At 39.8% G+C, this 20,873-nt stretch overlaps 1 protein-coding gene across 2 annotated transcripts in view; it reads left to right on the top strand.

Annotated features, from left to right (window-relative positions):
* The window catches only part of LOC101549525 (cytochrome P450 2C21-like), a 31,416-nt gene extending 26,396 nt beyond the window's left edge, over window positions 1-5,020 (top strand). For both annotated transcript variants that reach the window (XM_004622121.2, XM_055118969.1), the window contains one exon: window positions 4,735-5,020. In XM_004622121.2, the coding sequence (XP_004622178.2) occupies window positions 4,735-4,916 (182 nt within the window). In that variant the 3' untranslated portion in view covers window positions 4,917-5,020. The remainder of the gene's footprint in view (window positions 1-4,734) is intronic.
* The last annotated feature ends 15,853 nt before the right edge of the window (window positions 5,021-20,873 follow it).

Below are 20,873 nucleotides of genomic sequence, written 5' to 3' on the forward strand. Positions count from 1 at the left end.
AGCCGGCATTCCCACCAGCAGTTTAGAAGGGTCCCTTTCTCCCCACATCCTCTCCAACAGCGGTTGCTTTTGTTCTTTTGGATGTGTGCTAGTCTCTGTGGTGTGAGGTGGTATCTCATGGTTGTTTTGATCTGCATCTCTCTGATGATTAGTGATGTAGAGCACTTTTTCATGTGCCTTTTGGCCATTCGTATCTCTTCCTTGGTAAAGTTTCTGTTCATTTCTTCGCCCCATTTTTTGATGGGGTTGGATGTTTTCTTCTTGTAGAGTTCAACCAGTGCTTTATATACCATTGATATTAACCCCTTATCTGATGGGTATTGTGTAAATATCCTTTCCCATTCTGTAGATAGTCTTTGTATTCTGGTCACTGTATCTTTTGCGGTGCATGAGCTTTTTAGTTTAATGTAGTCCCATTTGTTGATTTCTATTTTTACTAGATTGTTTAGTTCCGTGTCATCTTTGAAGATACCTTTATCTTCAATATCGTAGAGGGTTTTGCCGACCTTGTCTTCAATGTACCTTATGGTTTGTGGTCTGATATTGAGCTCTTTAATCCATTTTGATCTGACTTTTGTGCATGGTGTCAGGTCGAGTTCTAAGCCAATTTTTTTGCATGTGGTTGTCCAGTTGTGCCAGCACCATTTGTTAAAGAGACTTTCCTTGCTCCACTTCACATCTCTTGCACCTTTATCAAAGATTAGATGATCATACATTTGAGGTTGTGTGTGGGGATATTCCACCCTGTTCCATTGGTCTGCAGCTCTGCCTTTGTTTCAGTACCATGCTGTTTTAATTGTTACCGCTTTGTAGTAGAGTTTAAGGTTGGGGAGGGTGATGCCTCCCATCATCTTTTTCCCAAGAATTGTTTTAGCTATTCGTGGGCGTTTATTGTTCCATATAAATTTCAGGATTGCTTGCTCCGCTTCTTTGAAGAATGCCATGGGTATCCCTATAGGGATCGCGTTAAATCTGTAAAATGCTTTGGGGAGTATTGCCATTTTGACAATGTTTATTCTCCCTATCCATGAGCAGGGGATATTTTTCCATTTCCTCATGTCCTCTTTTATTTCATGGAGTAGAGTTTTATAGTTTTCTTTGTAGAGGTCCTTTACTTCTTTAGTTAAGCTGATTCCAAGATATTTGATTTTCTGGGGAACGATTGTGAATGGGATTGCTTTTTTCATGTCCCTTTCCTCTGTCTCATTGTTTGCATATAGGAAGGCCATGGATTTTTGGGTATTGATTTTATAGACTGCGACTTTACTGTATAGGTCAATTGTTTCTAAGAGTTTCTTACTAGAGCTTTTAGGTTTCTCTAGGTATAGCATCATATCGTCTGCGAATAGTGAGAGCTTGATTTCTTCCTTTCCGAAATGAATCCCCTTAATATCTTTTTCTTGCCTGATGGCTATTGCTAATATTTCCAATACTATATTAAAGAGACGTGGTGAGAGTGGGCATCCTTGTCTTGTCCCGGATCTTAGAGGAAAAGCCCTTAGTTTTTCTCCATTGATGATAATGCTTGCCCTAGGTTCGTGGTAGATGGCTTTGACTATCTTGAGAAAAGTTCCTCCAAAACCCATTTTGGTGAGAGTTTTTATCATGAATGGGTGTTGGATCTTGTCAAATGCTTTCTCTGCATCTATTGATATGATCATATGGTTTTTATCTTTACTTTTGTTGATGTGATGGATTATATTGATTGATTTCCGAATGTTAAACCATCCTTGCATCCCCGGGATGAATACCACTTGGTCATGGTGTATGATCTTTTTGATGAGTTGTTGGATTCTATTTGCTAGTATTTTGTTGAGGATCTTCGCATCGGTGTTCATCTAGGATATTGGTCTATAGTTTTCTTTGTTAGTGGCGTCTTTGTTTGCTTTTGGTATTAGGGAGATATGTGCCTCGTAGAAACTGTTCGGAAGGGTTCCTGTCTTTTCAATTTCCTGGAAAAGCTTGAGGAGAACTGGCAACAAGTCTTCTTTAAATGTTTGGAAGAATTCGCCAGTGAATCCGTCTGGACCTGGGCTTTTGTTTTTGGGGAGACTTTTGATTACAGTTTCGATTTCCTTGATATTTATGGGCCTATTGTGGTATTTCACGTCTTCTTGGCTCAGTCTTGGGAGATTGTAGGAGTCAAGGAATTCGTCCATTTCTTTTAGGTTCTCTTGCTTCGTGGCATACAGACTTTCAAAGTAGTCTCTGATGATCCTTTGAATCTCCTTGGTTTCTGTTGTGATGTCCCCCTTTTCATTTCTGATTCGGTTTATTAGGGTTTTCTCTTTTTCTTTCTTTGTGAGTCTTGCTAGCGGTTTATCAATCTTATTTATTTTCTCGAAGAACCAGCTCTTTGTTTCATTGATCTTACGGATTGTTTTTCGGGTTTCCATATCGTTAATTTCTGCTCTAAGTTTTATTATTTCTTTCCTTCGATCTGGTTTGGGTTCCTTTTGCTGGTCCTCTTCTAAGATCTTGAGCTGCGAAGTCAAGCTATCTATATAGGCCCTTTCTTCCTTTCTGTGGAAGGCTTGCAGAGCTATAAATTTTCCCCTTAACACAGCTTTAGCTGCGTCCCATAGGTTCTGGTAGCTTGTGTCTTCATTCTCACTTGTTTCGAGGTATCTCTTAATTTCTTTCTTGATTTCCTCCGTGACCCACTCATTGTTCAATAGTGAGTTGTTTAACTTGCAAGTGTTTGATTTGGTTCTCCGTGTCTGTGCATGATTAACTTCCATCTTCAGTGCATCATGGTCTGAAAAGATAGTTGATACAATTTCTATCTTCCCAATTCTATTAAGGTATAACTTGTGGCCCAGAACATGGTCTATTTTGGAAAATGTTCCGTGTGCACTGGAAAAGAATGTGTATTCTTTCTTTTTTGGGGTATATAGCCCTGTATAGGTCTATTAGCCCTGTCTCCTCCATTTCTTCCTTCAGGGCCATCTTTCCTTGCTGAGTATTGTTCTTGTCGATCTATTCAGAGGTGATAAGGCAGTGTTGAAATCTCCAACTACTATCGTGGTACTAGTTATGTCCTCCTTAAATTCTGTTAGGAGTTCTTTTAAGTATTTAGCTGGTCGTTCATTAGGTGCGTATACGTTTAGGAGTGTGATTTCTTCCTGTTGTATATATCCCTTGGTGAATATAAAATGACCTTTGCTGTCCCTTCTGATCTTTTTCAGCCTGAAATCTATGCTATCGGATACTAGTATGGCCACCCCCGCCTTTTTTTGAGGGGGCTGTTTGCTTGCAGGATTGTTTTCCATCCTTTGATTTTGAGTCTGTGTTTGTTCTGACTATTCAGATGTGTTTCTTGTAGGCAGCAGAAAGTTGGGTTTAGTTTCCGAATCCATTTTGCCACTCTGTGCCTCTTGATTGGTGCATTTAGCCCGTTAACATTAAGAGAAATTATTGTCATGGGATTTTGTGCCATTTTTCTGTAGGGTTTGTTGTTCTTATAGGTCTTTTTTCTTGTCTTATAGTAGCCCTTTGAGTCCTTCTTTTAAGTTTGGTCTTGAGTCTATGAAGTTCCTGAGCTGTTGCTTGTCCATGAAATAGTATGGTTCCTTCAAGTTTAACTGAGAGTTTAGCCGGGTAGACTATTCTTGGTGAGGCATTCATTTCATGAAGGTTTTTCACTATATCCCACCATTGTCTTCGGGCTTGGAGGGTTTCTTCTGATAGGTCTGCTGTGAATATAAGGGGTGCGCCTTTGTATATGATCTCCTTCTTTGATCTTGCTGCTTGCAGTATTGTGTCTCTATCCACGGCATCCATCATTCTGACTATGATATGCCTTGGGGATTTTCTATTTGGGTCCCTTTTAGCTGGCACCCTTCGGACTGGATGTCCGCATTCTCTAGCTCTGGGAATTTTTTAGCAATGATGTCTTTAATGGTGTTTTTTTCATTGGGATAGGTTCCGTGTGGTTCCGGCACTCCCATGATTCTTATGTTGTTTCTCCTGAGGTCATCCCCTAGGACTCTAACTCGCTCTAGAGCCATTTTGAGGTCTTTTGCCATTATTTGTTGTTGCCTATATGCTTTGTGCAGCTCATCTTCAAGCTCACTGATTCTGTCTTCGGCTGTAGTCATTCTACTACTGAGGGCTCCTACGGAGTTTTTAATTTCATCTACTGATTCTTTTAGTTGTGTGACTTCTGTTCGTAGCTTTGAAATTTCTGCTCTCATTTCTTCCTGGATTATCTTGGAACTAGCGTTCCAATGCTGCATCCATATCCTCCCTTAATTTATTGGATGTTCGTTCCATAGTTGTGTTGAGTTCGTGAACCATCCTCACAATTTCCTCTCTGAATTCTTTATCTGAGAGGAGGATGTATTTCTTGGAGGTCGCTGCTGAGGTTAGTGAGATGTTTTCTTGGTTCTCTCCTGGTGGTGGGGATTTTCTCTGTTTCTTCATGTTGTTATGGGCTTTACTGTCTGGAGCTCTCGTTAGCTTGGGAGGAACCTCAACTGAAGATTTTGGGCTATGCTCCTTTGACAAAGGACTGCAGGATGGAGATTGGTCAGGATCCGACGGCGGCGGCGGAAAGGTGCCAGGCGGGGGCTTCAGGAGAAGCCCCGAGCCGAGGCGGGCAGGGGGCGGGGAGGGGGCTTCTCCGCTAAATGAATGATTTTATGTATGTGTTAATTCATGTTGGTTTGAGTTACCATTATTGCCATCTCAGAAATATAACAAAGGTAACATTTTGTTTATGCTTCATTTCAGGAAAAAGGGTATGTGCTGGTGAAGGCTTGGCCCGTATGGAGCTGTTTATATATCTGACTAGCATTTTACAGCATTTTACCTTGAAGCCTCTGGTTGATCCAAAGGACATTGACACTACCCCAGTGGTTAATGGGGTAGTTTCTGTACCACCCTTCTATAAGCTATGTTTCATTCCATCCTAAGAAATTGCTGGCTGCTCTATTACAGAACGATGCTTTCTGGCCTATGTGCTGGCTTTGTCCATGTCCTCCTTCCTGCAGGAATGATATTTCTGAACTATGTATCTTCTAATTGTCTATAGTCTTCAATATCCAGTTCAAGTTTCCTGCATGAATTTGAGTTCCATCTGTAATAAAAATATTGTTCTCTTATTTGTATATTATTGAGTTAGCATGAATTACAATAGTGTTAATGTTTATGCTTTTGCTGTACAAAAAACATTAAAGGCCCTTGTGCCAAATATCCTCCAGCTTTTTCTTAGGTCATTTCCAGTCTGTCCCATTTCTAACAACCCACATTGCACCCTGTCTTGGTAACCTCAGTCTATTCTAAGACTCCACGTGTTGTTTTATCTTTGGACATTATCCTTCACTTTCCTGTGATTCCTTATACACCATACAAAGTAAGATCAGTTGGCATTTGTCCTCTTTCTGATTTATTTCACTTAACATGACATCCTATAGTTCCATTCAAGTCGTAAAAATAAATGATATTACATTTTTATAACCTAGTAGTATTCCATTTTGTATATACATCACACAAAAGATAATATTACATATTTTCTTGAAACTGAGTAGTATTCCAAAAACATTATATTTTATTTATGTTTTCATCTGTCAGTAGGCATTTGGGTTGCTTCTAAATCTTTTACTTTCCTTTTGGGTCACACCTGGCCAGGCACAGAGTTTACTCCTGGCTTATGCACTGAGGAATTACTCCTGGAAATGCTCAGGGAACCATATGGGATGCTGGGAATTGAATCTGGGTTAGCCACTTGCAAGGCAAATGCCCAACCACTGTACTATTGCTTCAACCCCAGCTTCCAAAACTTGACTATTATAAATATGGCTGACATGAACTATGAGCTATGTGTACATATATTGTTAAATAATTGCTGTATTGTGTGGTTTTTTGGTGGGGGTCTACCAAGTGATACTCAGAAGTCATGGGGAGCCCATACTGATAATTCTCTTCCAATCAGACTGGTGGCTCAATGCAAGAGATGGGAGATGCCATGCTGTTTAGTCCTGTGGTGCCAACTATTACAATTTAACACTGTTTGTGCTATTATCCTGTTGCTCATTGATTTGTTTGAGTGGGCACCAATAATGTCTCCATTGTGAGACTTGTTGTTTTTGTTTTGGCATATCGAATACACCATAGGTAGTTTGCTAGGCTCTGCTCTGTGGGTGGGATGCTCTCCGTAGTTTATTGGGATTGCTAAAACAGTTCTTGGGAAAAAGATGACGGGAGGCATAACCTTCCCCAACCTCAAACTTTACAATAAAGTGTAATAATGAAAACAGCATGGTACTGGAACAAAGGCAGAGCCTCACACCAATAGAACAGAGTGGAATATCCCTACATACAAATGCAAATGTATACCATCTAATCTTTGATAAAGGAGTAAGAAATGTGGAACGAAGCAAGGAAAGCCTCTTTAACAAATGGTGCTGGCACAACTGGACAATCACATGCTAAAGAATGGGTTTAGACTTCGACCTGACACCATGCACATAAATCAGATCAAACTGAATTAATACCTCAACATCAGACCACAAACCATAAGGTACATTGAAGACAAGGTTGGAAAAACCCTCCACGATATTGACGCTAACGGTTTCTTCAAAGATGACACGCAACTGACCAACAAAGAGGTAACAGAGATAAACAAATGGGACTACAACAAACTAAGAAGCTTCTGCACCGCAAAAGATACAGTGACCAAAATACAATCTAAAGAATGGGAAAGGATATTCACCCAATACCCATCTGATAAGGGGGTGATATCAAGGGTATATAAAGCACTGACTGAACTTTACAAGAAGAAAACATCCAACCCCATCAGAAAATGGGCCAAAGAAATGAATAGAAACTTTTTTAAGGAAGAGATATGAATGGCCAAAAGACACATGAAAAAATGCTCTGCATCACTAATCATCAGGGAGATGTAGACCAGAAGAACTATGAGATACCACCTCACACCACAGAGAATGGCACACATCCAAAAGAACAAAAGCAACAGATGTTGGAGAGGATGTTGGAGAAAGGGACACTTCTACACTGCTGGTGGTTATGCTGACTGATTCAGCCCTTTCAGAAAACAATATGGACGCCTCTCAAAAAAGTAGAAATTGAGCTTCCTTTTGATCCAGCAATACCACTTCTGGGAATATATACCGGAGAAGCAAAAAAGTATAGTCAAAATGACATCTGCACTTATATGTTCATTGCAGCACTGTTTACAATAGCCAGAATCTGGAAAAAATCTGAGTGCCCGAGAAAAGATGACTGGTTCGAGAAACTCTGATCCATCTATAGGAGGTTGTCTCCATGGCTTGGAGGCTGGGTTCTCATTCTGTGTAACTCAGAGAAGGGAACACCAAGTAAAATGTGGTCGGAGGTCATGCGGGGGAAGGGTGATGCGTGCTGAATGTAGACTAGAGGCTGAACACAATGGCCACTCAACACCTTTATTGCAAACCACAACACCTAATCAGAGAGAGAGAGAACAAAAGGGAATACCCTGCCATAGTGGCAGTGTGGGGTGGGGGGAGATGGGACTGGGGAGGGTGGGAGGGATGCTGGGTTTACTGGTGGTGGAGAATGGGCACTGGTGAAGAAATGGGTTCTCAAACTTTGTATGGGAAAAACATGAGCACAAAAATGTATAAATCTGTAACTGTACCCCCACGGTGATTCACTAATAAAAAAAAAGAAACTCTGGTACATCTATACAATGGAATATTATGCAGCCGTTAGAAAAAAATGAAGTAATGAACTTTGCATATAAGTGGATCAACATGGAAAGTCTCATGCTAAGTGAAATGAGTCAGAAAGAGAGAGACAGACATAGAAAGATTGCACTCATCTGTGGAATATAAAATAACAGAATAGGAGACTAATGTCCAAGAATAGTAGAAATAAGTACCAGTAGGTTGGCTCCATGGCTTGGAAGCTGGTCTCACATGCTAGGGAAAAGGGCAGCTCAGATAGAGAAGGGAACACCAAGTAAAATGGGGTTTGAGATCATGCCTGGGAAGGGGGATGTGCACTGAAAGTAGACTAGAGACTGAACAAATGGCCACTCAGTACCCCTATTGCAAACCACAACACCCATTTGGAGAGAGAGAGAGATCAAAAGGGAGTACCCTGCCACAGAGGCAAAGTGGGGTGGGGAAGAGATGGGATGCGGGGGGAGGGATACTGGTTCTATTGGTGATGGAGAACGGGCACTGGTGGAGGGATGTGTTTGTGAACATTGTATGAGGAAAAAACAAGTTCTAACCTATGTGAATCTGTATCTGTACCCTCATGGTTATTCACAAAAGAATAAAAAAAATAAGCAAGAAGGAAAGAATACAGAGCAGAAATCAACAGAGTAGAAACCAGAAATTAATTGATTAATTAATGTACAAAAAAATCAATGAAACCAAGAACTAGTTCTTTATTTTCTTTTATTATCACTTTTTCCTGTCTTTTGGGTCACACTTAGTGCTGCTTAGGGTCCACTCTTGGCTCTCTGCTCAGAGATCACTCTTGACAGTACTCTGTGGAACAGACGTAGTGAGGGGATTGAACGTGGAACTGCTACCCAAGTTTGTGTAAGCCTACCTGCTATACAGTCTCCCTGGTGCTAGTTTTTGTTGTTTTGTTTCGTTTCATTGGCTGAAATCAAGAATCTTTTCAAAAGAATAAACAAGATTAATTAACATTAATTAGCTAGATTCACAAATAAAAGAGAAAAGTTGAATAAACTGGATCCTAAACAAAGTGGGAACTGTATAATATATGCCACAGAAATCCAAAGGATAATCAGAGATTACCATAAAAATTTTATGTATGGATGGATGCAATTTTGAAATTCTATGACCTCCCAATACTGAGGTAGAAGGAAAAAGAAAAAATTCCCAAGCTAATTACTAACAAAGAAATGGAAATGGTAATAAAAATCTCTCCCTAAAACAAAAGGTTGAATCAGATTGATGTACTAGAGAGTTTTTCCAAACCTCCAAAGACCTGCATCCTATCCTTTTCAGGTTCTTCTGCAAGTTACATAAATCTAAATTCTCCCAGTTTCTATAATTTCTATATTACCCCCACACTGGAAGCAGACAGAGATATCACTAAAAATTAAAATTATAGACCAATATCTCTAACAAACATAGTTGAAAAGATCCAAAACAAAATATTAGAAAATAAAATCCAGAGACATTAAATTATCTTACACCACCAATCGGTGAGATTTATCCCTAGAATGCAAGATGGTTTAATATATGCCAGTCAGTCAATGCAATGTCACATATCAACATAAGCACTGGAGCGCTGTCACTATAGCACTGTCTTCCCATTGTTCATTGATTTGCTTGAGTAGGCACCAGTAATGTCTCCATTGTGAGACTTGTTGTTACTGCTTTTGGCATATCGAATATGCCATGGGCATCTTGCCGGGGTCTCTGAGAGAGACGGAAGAATTGAACCCGGGTTTGCCGCATGCAAGGCAAATGTCCTACCCACTGTGCCATTGCTCCAATATAAAGTATTCATTAAAATTCAACAACCATTCATGGTAAAAACTCAAGGAAATAAAAAAAGAAGGAAAATATCTTAGTATATTTAAAGTCCTTTATCACGAGGCCACAATCAGCATCATGCTCAATGCTAAAAACCTGAAAGTTTTCTACAAAGATAAGACACAAGACAAGGCTGTCCACTTTCCCCAGTATTATTCGGGTATTAATAATCCTATTGCACATCGGGTAGGGGTTTTGCCTTGCATGAGGCTGACCAGGGTTCTATTCCTCTGTCCCTCTCTGAGAGCCCGCGAAGCTACCGAGAATATCCCGCCCTCACGGCAGAGCCTGGCAAGTTGCCCAAACCGTATTTGATATATTAATAACAAGTCTCACAATGGAGTCTTACTGGTGCCCGCTGAGCAAATCAATGATCAATGGGACGACAATGCTACTGCAGTGCTGCCTCATTATATTAAAAATATTATTATAGTATTAATAATTCTATTATAGTATTGGAAGTCCTTGCACATCAATTAGACAAGAATGAGATATTAAGTGTATCCAGATTGAAAAATAAGTCAAATTATATAACTATTTGTTAGTGGAATGATATTATACCTATAATACCCTAAAGACTCTTTAAAAAATTAACCTGGAAACAATATGCCTGTACAGCAAATTTTTGGCTTCAAAATAAACACTCTAGTATAGAAGGCATTTCTTCATACAACAATGAAGTAGAAATATTATTTTTTTTGGTTTTGGGGTCACATCCAGCGATGCACAGGGGTCACTCCTGGCTCTGCACTCAGGAATTACCCTTGGCCGTGCTCAGGGGACCATATGGGATGCTGGGATTCGAACCCCAGTCGGCCGCGTGCAAGGCAAAAGCCCTACCCGCTGTGCTATCGCTCCAGCCCCTGAAGTAAAAATATTTTTAAAATATCATTTATATCGTGCTCCTCAAAATCAAATACCTTAAAATCTGCTTAACTAGGAAGTAAAATACTTGTACAAATAAAATTATGTCACTATTAAAATGTATGCATACATCCTCAGTTTGTAGAATTATTAATTTTGTTAAAATGACCATCCTACCACAATTTAATGCAAATTACATTTTCAATGCAAATTACTAGACCCCCCCCTCCCCAGCCTCAACTCCCCTCTTTCCCACCTCCCAAATCTTCAAGGCTATGTTGTTTCCATCTTCCAACATCTTTCCTTTGTCTTTCCCACCTCCCGAATCCCCATGGTTCATGGTGATTGATGGATGCTTGGCTAGCTGTGGTGTACAAGCCTACTGATGTAGACAGGCAGGTAGACAGAGAAGCCTCTCTCTCCCACCCCCCACTCCCCATCCACATCCCCTAAGGCAATGACAAGGAATTTTCTGGGAAATCAATAGCTCTGAAGTTGCAAAAAGCCAACTTTGCAGAAAATAGGAACTAAGGCATGATAAGACTTTCACCAGGTACCTGCAACAGGCGCAGAGAAGTCTGGACCCCCCTCCAAGAGAAACTCCAGAAGAAACAAAAGTTCAGGAAAGGAAATTCAAAGACCATTGACCACTCCCAAATCTACCCACTTTGGTCACCTCTCTAGCAACAAATACAGGATGACTTCACACTTCTGTGGAACAGATAGCAACAAAACAGGGAATAGACAGTTTTGAACAATGACCAACTCTAGGTCTTGAATTATAAAACCCGGACTATTAAGCAGTGGAATGTGTGGGAGGGTCAGGAGGGTATAGAAGAACCCAAGTAAGAGTGACACAGGGATCATAGGGATGGTGGTGGAGGGTCTTGTTCATTTGTTTGTGGTGTGGTACAGAATTAAAGACCCTGAATGAATGTTAAAAGTAAACTGCAGATGCTGATATGTGAGTAAAGATAGAGTGGTGTATGTGTGTGTGACACACACACACACACATATAATTCAATTTTACACAGGCCATACAAACAAAAGAAATCATGCATTTGCACAGCCTTGCCAGCTGATTGTCTCCTGGTTTCCATCCCCCCTGCCATTTCTACAGTGTCTGATATTGAAAGCACAGGAAGCAGAGCAGAGCAGGACAGAAACCACAGTGTGCTCACACTTTCTCTGGGTTCTTTGGGACAAGGCATTTCTGAGCCCTGTAAGAATGGAAAATTCACTTCACTGAAGTGCCATGTCTTAGTTTGAGGACTCCAGCCTCAACCTAAGTTTTCATGAGTTCTGTGGGAAACCATGGCCTTGAGGACAGAGAAGTGGGTTCAAGTTCTGGTCAGAGGAGGTTCTAGAAACTGCCTCCACTTCCAGTGCCTAAGCTCACTCTTGGTTTGCAAGACCCGGGACACCATCAATAAGATGAATAGTCCCCCGTGAGCAGCAATGCTCTGCTTTAGCAAGGTGAGCCTTCCTCACTTTACATTTCAGGATCTTGAACCCTCAGTGGATTTTTCCAAGGAAAAAAGAGAGAAGTGATAGGCAGCTATGTGCTTCCACAGAAAGGAGCGATTTGATATTCAATCTGGTGTTCATAGTTTGTGAACACATAACACTCTACAGAGTCACCTGAGTGTTTCAGCTCCCCAAGTTTGATCTTACTCCTTTCCCCAAGACCTTGTCTGATTCTCCCCTGCTAACATATGTGAATTCCTTACTGGTGGTTTCGGCTATTGCAGCATCTGTCTTGACCCCTATTAACCCACTTAAAAGCTACTAGTTTAATTACTTCCCAGGAATTCTATTGCCATTGGGGCTCTTCCCTACTTACCTGCTTGCCTTAATATGAAAATACACATCTCAAGTGGGGAGATGCCATGAGAGAAAAAGTTGATCCTCTGGGATATTATTACATTGCTCCTAAAATAAAGAGTTAGAAATCATCATTAGATTCTTTATAATTTCATATGCTGCCATTAGCTATCTACTCCCATTTTTGTTGCATACTGATTATATTTTTAAATTCCTGGTTCCTGAAGTCCTGTACATTACAAAAGGACAAACCTTTCAGAATGCTGACTTTTACTTACCCATGGTGAAATTGTTGATATGGGACCTGTTAAATTGTAAGCCACTTGTGCAATGCCAAAGTCAAACTGTCACACACCTAATTATTCCCTGGAATATTTCTCTGAAATATAATTGAATTATTATCCAAACTTTTTGTGAAATGTAATCGAATAGAAGTACTCTCCAAGCAGAGTTGTCAAGTCATGCTTAAGAATTACATCATTGATCATCGCCAGTCCCCTCTAACAGGTACCCCAGAAAGATGCACGATCCCCTTCAGTCCAGCCCTGTGTCCCCTATGTCCACTGCCTGGGTCTTCCCGGCCGCAGGCATTGCCTTTACCTGAGCCCTCTGCTCCTGAGTGATCATCAATGACATGGAAACTCAAAGAATTGCAACATTTTTTTTCAGCTGTCAGATACGATGAAGTCATGAAATTTGCATATAAGTGGATCAACATGGAAAATATCATGTTGAGTAAAATGAGTCAGAAAGAAAGAGACAGAAATAGAAAGATTGCACTCATATGTGGAATATAATGTAGCAGAGAGGTACGAGCTTACAATGATGCAATTTCTGACAAATTTCTCTGGACTTAGATAATAAAATACTAAAATATCGAAATCCAAATCCCTGTGGCAGCTATTGCATCCACTCAACTTCATATGTCTTCATTCTCGGGGCTGGAGAGATAGCACAGCGGGTAGGGCATTTGCCTTGCACGCGGCCGACCCAGGTTCAAATCCCAGCATCCCGTATGGTCCCCTGAGCATGGCCAAGGGTAATTCCTGAGTGCAGAGCCAGGAGTAACCCCTGTGCATCGCCAGGTGTGACCCAAAAAGCAAAAAAAAAAATCTCTTCATTCTCAGCAATGGAAAACAAATTATCAAATGCTTCCTTTTCAGCAGGTCTGACTTTGGGGGAAGAAACTCCAAACAATAATAGTGACTTCTTTGTTGAAATATTGAATGTAATCAAAGTAAAGTGAAAGTAAAATGAAATTTATCAGTTACACAGGCGGTGTGGGGGGCTGTGGAGGAGGGGGAATGGGGGGATGTATACTGTGATTCTTGGTGTTATAATATGTGCACTGGTGAAGGGATGGGTGTTCCAGCATTGAGTAACTTAGATTTAAACCTGAAAGCTTTGTAAATTTCCATATGGTGATTCAATTAAAAAAAAAAAGAATTGCATCCTTTTTATGTCTATGCTGTTGTGTTGGCACAAGGCATGAGTAAACAGAAGAGACAGCTCAGGATAGGATATTAAGTTTATTAGAAGCTCAGCGCTGAAGATCCCAAGTCACAAGAGAAAGAAACTTGGAGCCCTGTTTGCTCAGAGAGTCTCTCTTTTAGCCTCTAACAGTGGTCTATAGTCTACATTATTTCTTATCAGTGAGACAAGGGATACAGAGATAATTGGTAAAAGATCAATCAAAGCATCTTTTCCCTATGGTATGGCCCTCACATGCCAAAAGGAAAACAGTCAGTGACTGTATATCCTGCCCTTTGGCACCACCCTAAGATGTCGTCTCCTGGCATTCTAGTAAATTCCTTAGGCCCAGTACAATCCTTTAAATCTGGTGGCCTGAAGGGGGTAAAAAAAATGCTTCTTCCTCCCTTCTTTTGTTTAACATAAGGTTCAGTTTTCTGTTTCCCAGTCCCCATTTTATTTTCTTTATTCACATTTTAATTTCATTGTTATTACATTCAGTTTCTTACTGATCATTACAATGAAATAGAAACTTGAGTGAATTCCTTCAGTTATAATAATTTTCCTATCTGTAAAATAAATAAAAGTCCCATCTCATGGTTTAATTTTGGGAGTCAAATAATATGACACATTTAAAAAAATTGTTTCAAAGGGTTGTTCTACCTGGATTTTATCACTGACACCCCATCTGGTCCCTTGAACACAGAACCAGGAGTAAGCCCCCAAATCAAAATAAGTAAGATATGAAATAAAAATAAATAAAAATTGCTTCAGATCTTTGCAAATGAAAATAATACTTGTTTTGGAATTGAGGAAACTATATTTAGACATTTTGTTAAAAATTAAAGGCTGGGTTTTACAGAAGTGGTTTTAAGTTTGTTTTATACTTCATTAATATAAAGTTGAATTTTGACTTTATTATACTTATATCTTGCTCTAAAATATTATACTCTTGTCTGTGGTCTGGCCATATTTTTTTCTCCAGACCAAAGCATTTTTTCATATATTTTGTTTGCATTGCACTGCTCTGTGTTCATAAATTTGGTGTCTGCTTATTGGATTGGCAGGGCTTCTCTACTGCCACAGAGGTGCCCTCATGCTTCTTATCTTCTTTGTGCTGATTTCCACTGGATGGACTTTTCCCGCTGCAGGACTTGGTGCAGTTTATTAAGAGGAGTGCAGATGACTAAACAACACTGGGCATCTCTATTGGACACCATCTATGCATGGCTCTTTGAAGATTCTTCCTCTCCAGACCACGGTAGAATGGACATTCATGTAGTTGGCATTTATGGAAATGTGTCTGATAGCTCAGATTCAAATTCCAGCCTTCTCTTTTATGAACTGGATGTAAAAGTGTCTCATTCTTTTTAAGCTACCTGATTTTTCCCCCACATTTGTATTATGAAACCTTTTAAAAAAGACTAAATGATCTAGAGATCAGAGAGATAGTACAGTGGTTATGTTGCTTGCTTTATACAGGACTGGTGCCGGTTTAGTTTTTGACACCTCCTATAGTACCTTGAGCACCACCAGGTATGACTCCTAAGCACAGAGCCATGAGTAAGCCCTGAACACGTCTGAGTGTGGTCCAAACACAAAAAACAAACAGAAATAAAGACTTAGTCATTTAACAGGATATGTGACATGAAAGGGCCACTCTTAAAATACATCCCCACTTAATCTTATAATGTTATAGGTTTATTATGTATTAATGAATTTTATTATAGATTTCGACTTTAAATTATCCTAAAACTAATTTGGGTAGATATCATCAATTTTAAATAAATTATCATGGGGCTAGGACGTTTCTCAAAAGACCTACATGTGTGCAAACCCTGACTTTGTCTGAGGCGCTACCTTGTTTTCAGTGTAGGACAAGGCTCTGCTTACGCCAGTGCGACCAGGACCAACATCAAGAAATCACTGGTTCAGCACTGAACTTTCTCTCCCAAACTTTAAGGGCAAATAACACTGGGAGCATGACTCTTCATTTTTATTTCCTCTTAAAATTGCATTTTTGTATTTTCATACAAATTTTAGAATCGTTTCCTGTAATAAATAGTGGTATGCATGTGTCCTTTTGAAAAAAGGCTTTACTGTTTTAGGTAGATACCGAGAATTGGCATATGGCTGCTCTCTTGTTATTTTTCTGAGAAATCTCTAAACTGTTTTCCATGACGATTGAACCAGATAATATTCACACCAACAGTGAGTGAGAATTACTTTTTCACCACATCCCCGCTAACACAGATTGTTACTAGTTGTTATATGTATTATACACACATCACTTCTCCCAAATAAAATCAGTAGGTGATTAAATTTTATCTACAGTTGTGCTTTAAGGAATGCTGCAGAAAGATGACTTACATTCTGTGATCTATATCAGAGAATCTGTGATGAGCCTCCTGATTCTGTATTCCCTACTCTGAATTTTCTTAAATGTCTCTACTTGTTGATTATCTAAAATTTTCCCCAAAATAGGATGCAAGTTTTTTTAAAATAATTTTGTTTTCGTAAAGTTGTTCACAATTATTGATTAGGTTCAATATTTCAATACCAATCCCACCACCATTTTTTCGAATTTTCTCAAGCACCACCAAAGCCTGCCCCAGAGGCAGATGCTAAATAATTTATTTTGTATTGCATGTCACGAATAATTGACTGAAAATGATCCCAAAAGTTTTCCTTCGAGAAAGTGTGAAAATTGTTGCATCTGATTTTGGAGCCACTAAACCTTGCATAAGAGATTATTGGCATGTTATTAGAGTTTGGGGCTGGAACAATAGCACAGTGGGTAGGGCGTTTGTCTTGCCCATAGCCAACCCAGGTTCGATTCCTACGACCTTCTCAGAGAGCCTGGTAAACTGCCGAGAGTATTCTGCCCGCATGGTAGAGTCTGGCAAGCTACCCGTGGCGTATTTGATATGCCAAAAAAGTAACAACAAATCTCACAATGGAGATGTTACTGGTGCCCAATTGAGCAAATCGATGAGCAATGGGATGACAGTACTACAGTACCTTACACACACACACATATGTACACACAAACATATATATTTTTATTGAGCTCCCTTCTGTTTATTTTGGTATTTTCTGGGATCTTCTGGCAGAAGGCACTAAGAGAGGACATTTTCCATTTTGCTAATATGATTATGATTTTGAAACAACACGTAATATTTATTTTATCTCATTATAAGGACAGGAGAAGTGAACTTAGGAGTCATTGAGCTATGTAGTCAGGAACTGTGATGGTGAGGGACTCTACAAAGTATCCGTTTTAATTTCTTTCAAGATCATACACCCCAGACTTTTGAAAAATCTGATGACTTTCATTTCAATATTAAAATATTCTAACAAAAACTAAACTACTTTTAGTTGGAATGTTCAGAAATAGCATATTTAATTTATAAATACTAAGGTGAACACTCTCAGCTTTTGTTTCTGCCAAAATACCAAAGTACACTGTAGATGGAGCAATATTTGCCCTGAACTCCAAAGGTAAGGTGTGTGTTTGGTGATAAGCTTACCTCCCATGTTCACAAAATCTTTGGATTCTAAGCTTTGGATTTGTATACATTAATCATGGATCTGTTAATAGCCCTGGTGATTTTTCTATCTTTTTTGAGTTTTCTTTTCTTATGGAATCAAAGGTCCAGCAGAGGGAAACTTCCACCTGGCCCCACCCCTCTCCCAGGCATTGGAAATATTCTACAATTAAATACCAGCGATATCAACAAATCCTTAATAAAGGTGAGCATGATTTTCTTTTATTCAATTGTTCACATCAAGTAAGACAGGTCAACATTTAAAGAAGATATGGTACCAGACACCATAACTATCAGGATGTAGTTTTGAAGGAAAATGTCCACTGGATGTCCAGGTATGTGGACATGGCACGCCGTAGGAAGATGTACTCAGAAGATGAGACCCATGGGATAATTGCAGAAACTGTTAAAAATATGAATTATTTCTTCTTATTGTGACCTACTCTCCAAATATTCAGATGAGTCTTATCCATGGAGGAACCGGCAGAGGAACCCACGTATGTGGGACCCTGGGCAAAGATTTCCAAGTTTTCGGGACTGGGCCTCTTCCACCCAGATTCTCCATTTTCCAGTGCTAGACAGTCACACCCAGAGACTGCCCCTCGTGCCGTGTACTCCCATATATGCCCAACATCCAGAGCATCCAGAGAGTATAAAATCCTGGAAGTTGCGGCCACCATGATAACCTAGGTTTCCCTCTTGGAGCACCTGGCAAGCTCCCAAGAATTTACTGCCCACACAGGAAAGAGTCTGACAAGCTCCCTGTGGTGTATTCATATGCCAAATACAGTAACAATGATGGGTCTCATTCCCCTGACCCTGAAAAGCCTCTAATGCAGCACCATTGGGAAGAATGAGTAAAGATAGTGTGCTAAAATCTCAGGGCTAGGATGAATGGAGATGTTTGTGAATGGGATTAATTTTTTCATGTTCCTTTCCTCTGTCTTATTGTTTGCAAATAGGAAGGCCATGGATATTTGGGTATTGATTTTACTTAACGGTACAAGTCTATTATTTCTAAGAGTTTCTTAGTAGAGGTTTTTAAGGCTTCTCTAGATATAGTATCATATCATCTGCAAATAGTGAGAGTTTGATTTCTTCTTTTCCTACCTGGATGACCTTAATATGTTTTTCTTGCCTAACAGCTATTGCAAGTACTTCCAGTACTATATTAAACAGCAGTGGTGAGAGTGGGCATCCTTGTCTTCTCCCTGATCATAGAGGAAAGGCCCTTCCTTAGCTTTTCCCCATTGAGGATAATACTTGCCATGGGTTTGTAGTAGATGGCTTTGACTATCTTGAGGAAAGTTCCACCAAAACCCATTTTGATGAGAGTTTTCATCATGAACGGATGTTGTATCTAGTCAAATGCTTTCTCTGCATCTATTGATATGATCATATGTTTTTTATCTTTACTTTTGTTGATATGATGGATTATGTTGATTGATTTCTGCATATTAAACCATCCTTGCATCCCCTGTTGAATCCTACTTTGTCACGGTGTATAATATTTTTAATGAGATGTTGGATTCTATTTGCTAGTATTTTGTTGAGGATCTTCACATCGGTACTCATCAGGGATATTGATCTATAGTTTTCTTTTTTTGTGGTGTCTTTTTTGCTTTTGGTATTAGGGAGATATGTGCCTCAAACCTTCCTTTTTTGGGAGGGTTCCTGTGTTTTCAATTTCCTGGAAAAGCTTGAGGAGAACTGGCAACAGGTTCTCTTTAAATATTTGGAAGAATTCACGAGTGAATCATACTGGACCTGGGCTTTTGTTCTTGGGGAGACTTTTGATTACAGTATCGATTAATGGGTCTATTCAGATATTCCAGGTCTTCTTGGTTCAGTCTTGGGAGACTGTAGGAATCAAGGAATTCATCCATTTCCTTTAGGTTCTCTTGTTTTGTGGCACAAGACTTTCAAAGCAGTCTCTGATGATCTTTTTTTTGTTTGTTTGTTTTGTTTTGTTTTGTTTTTTTAATTTATTTTATTGAATCACCAAGTGGAAAGTTACAAAGTTCTCAGGCTTATATCTCAGTTACAAAATGCTCAAACATGGGGGCTGGAGCAATAGCACAGCGGGTAGGGCGTTTGCCTTGCACGCGGCCGACCCGGGTTCGATTCCCAGCATCCCATATGGTCCCCTGAGCACCGCCAGGAGTAATTCCTGAGTGCAAAGCCAGGAGGTAACCCCTGTGCAATGCCGGGTGGGACCCAAAAAGCAAAAAAAAAAAAAAAAAGCTCAAACACCCATCCCTTCACCAGTGACCATATTCCACCACCAATAAAAACAAAAACAAAAGCAAAAACAAAACAAACAAACAAACAAACAAAAAGGTATAGATCCCACCCCTCACCCCCCAACCCACCCCATACTTGAGTGATAATTTCACTTCCTTTTCTCTTTACCTTGATTACATTCCAGATTTCAACACATAACTCACTATTGTTGTTAGAGTTTCAAAACAGACTCACTATTTTTGTTGGAATTTATCCCCTAAGAATACAGCTCTATTAACAGGGAAATATTTGATAATAAGTTTTCCACTGATGAGAATGAAGAGATAAAATGTCGTGCGGCCACGGTAGCGGCTGCGCGGTTTACAATTTCTGTATTATAGTAATTAAGTCCGCGAAGATTTAAGTTTGAAAATGAATCATTTCCCTTCCTGGAACAGCATGTAGCCAAAGTTAGTTCACAGTCTCCATACATGGGTGCAAGCACGTGCTGGAACCCCAATTCCTAAAGCTGTCTCTGGTTCTCACTCGTTCCACATCCACCGGCTCTGCAGAGGTATGGGCACCCGGGCTGAAAACCTGGCCGGCTGGAGCCGAGCCACCGGCCCCGGCTGGGGCTGGCCCTGTATTCTGCGGCTGCTTCCTCTGATGATCTTTTGAATCTCCTTGGCTTCTGTCATGATGTCCCCCTTTTCATTTTTGATTTGGTTTATTAGGGTTCTCTCTCTATCTTTCTTTGTGAGTCGTGCTAGCAGTTTATCAATCTTCTTTATTTTCTCAAAGAACAAGCTCTTGGTTTCATTGACCTTTCAAATTGTTTTCTGGGTTTCCATGTCTTTAATTTCTGCTCTAATTTTTATTATTTTTTTCCTTCGGTCAGGTTTTGGTCCTTTTTCTGGTCCCTTTCTGAGATTGTGAGGTGTGAAGTCAAGCTATCTTTGTAGGCCCTTTCTTCCTTCCTAGGGAATGCTTGCAGAACTATAAATTTTCCCCTTAGCACAGCTTCAGCTGCGTCCCATATGTTTTGGTAGCTCGTGTCTTTATTCTCGTTTGTTTCGAAGTATCTCTTGATTTCTTCCTTGATTTCCTTCTTGACCCACTCATTGTCCAATACTGAGCTGTTTAATTTCCAGGTATTTGCTTTGGTTCTCCGAGTCTGTGTGTGATTAGCTTCTATCTTCAGTGCATCGTGGTCTGAAAAGATAGTTGATAATTTCTATTTTTCCGATTCTCTTGAGGTATGTTTTGGGTCCCAGTACATGGTCTATTTTTGAAAATGTTCCATGTCCACTGGAAAAAATGTGTATTCTTTCTTTTGGGGGTGTAATGCCCTGTATATTAGGCCTCTCTCTTCCATTTCTTCTTTCAGAGTCAGTGTTTTCTTGCTGAGTTTTGTTCT

The sequence above is a fragment of the Sorex araneus genome, chromosome 11 (genome assembly GCF_027595985.1).
Source record: "Sorex araneus isolate mSorAra2 chromosome 11, mSorAra2.pri, whole genome shotgun sequence".
Classification (NCBI taxonomy): domain Eukaryota; kingdom Metazoa; phylum Chordata; class Mammalia; order Eulipotyphla; family Soricidae; genus Sorex; species Sorex araneus.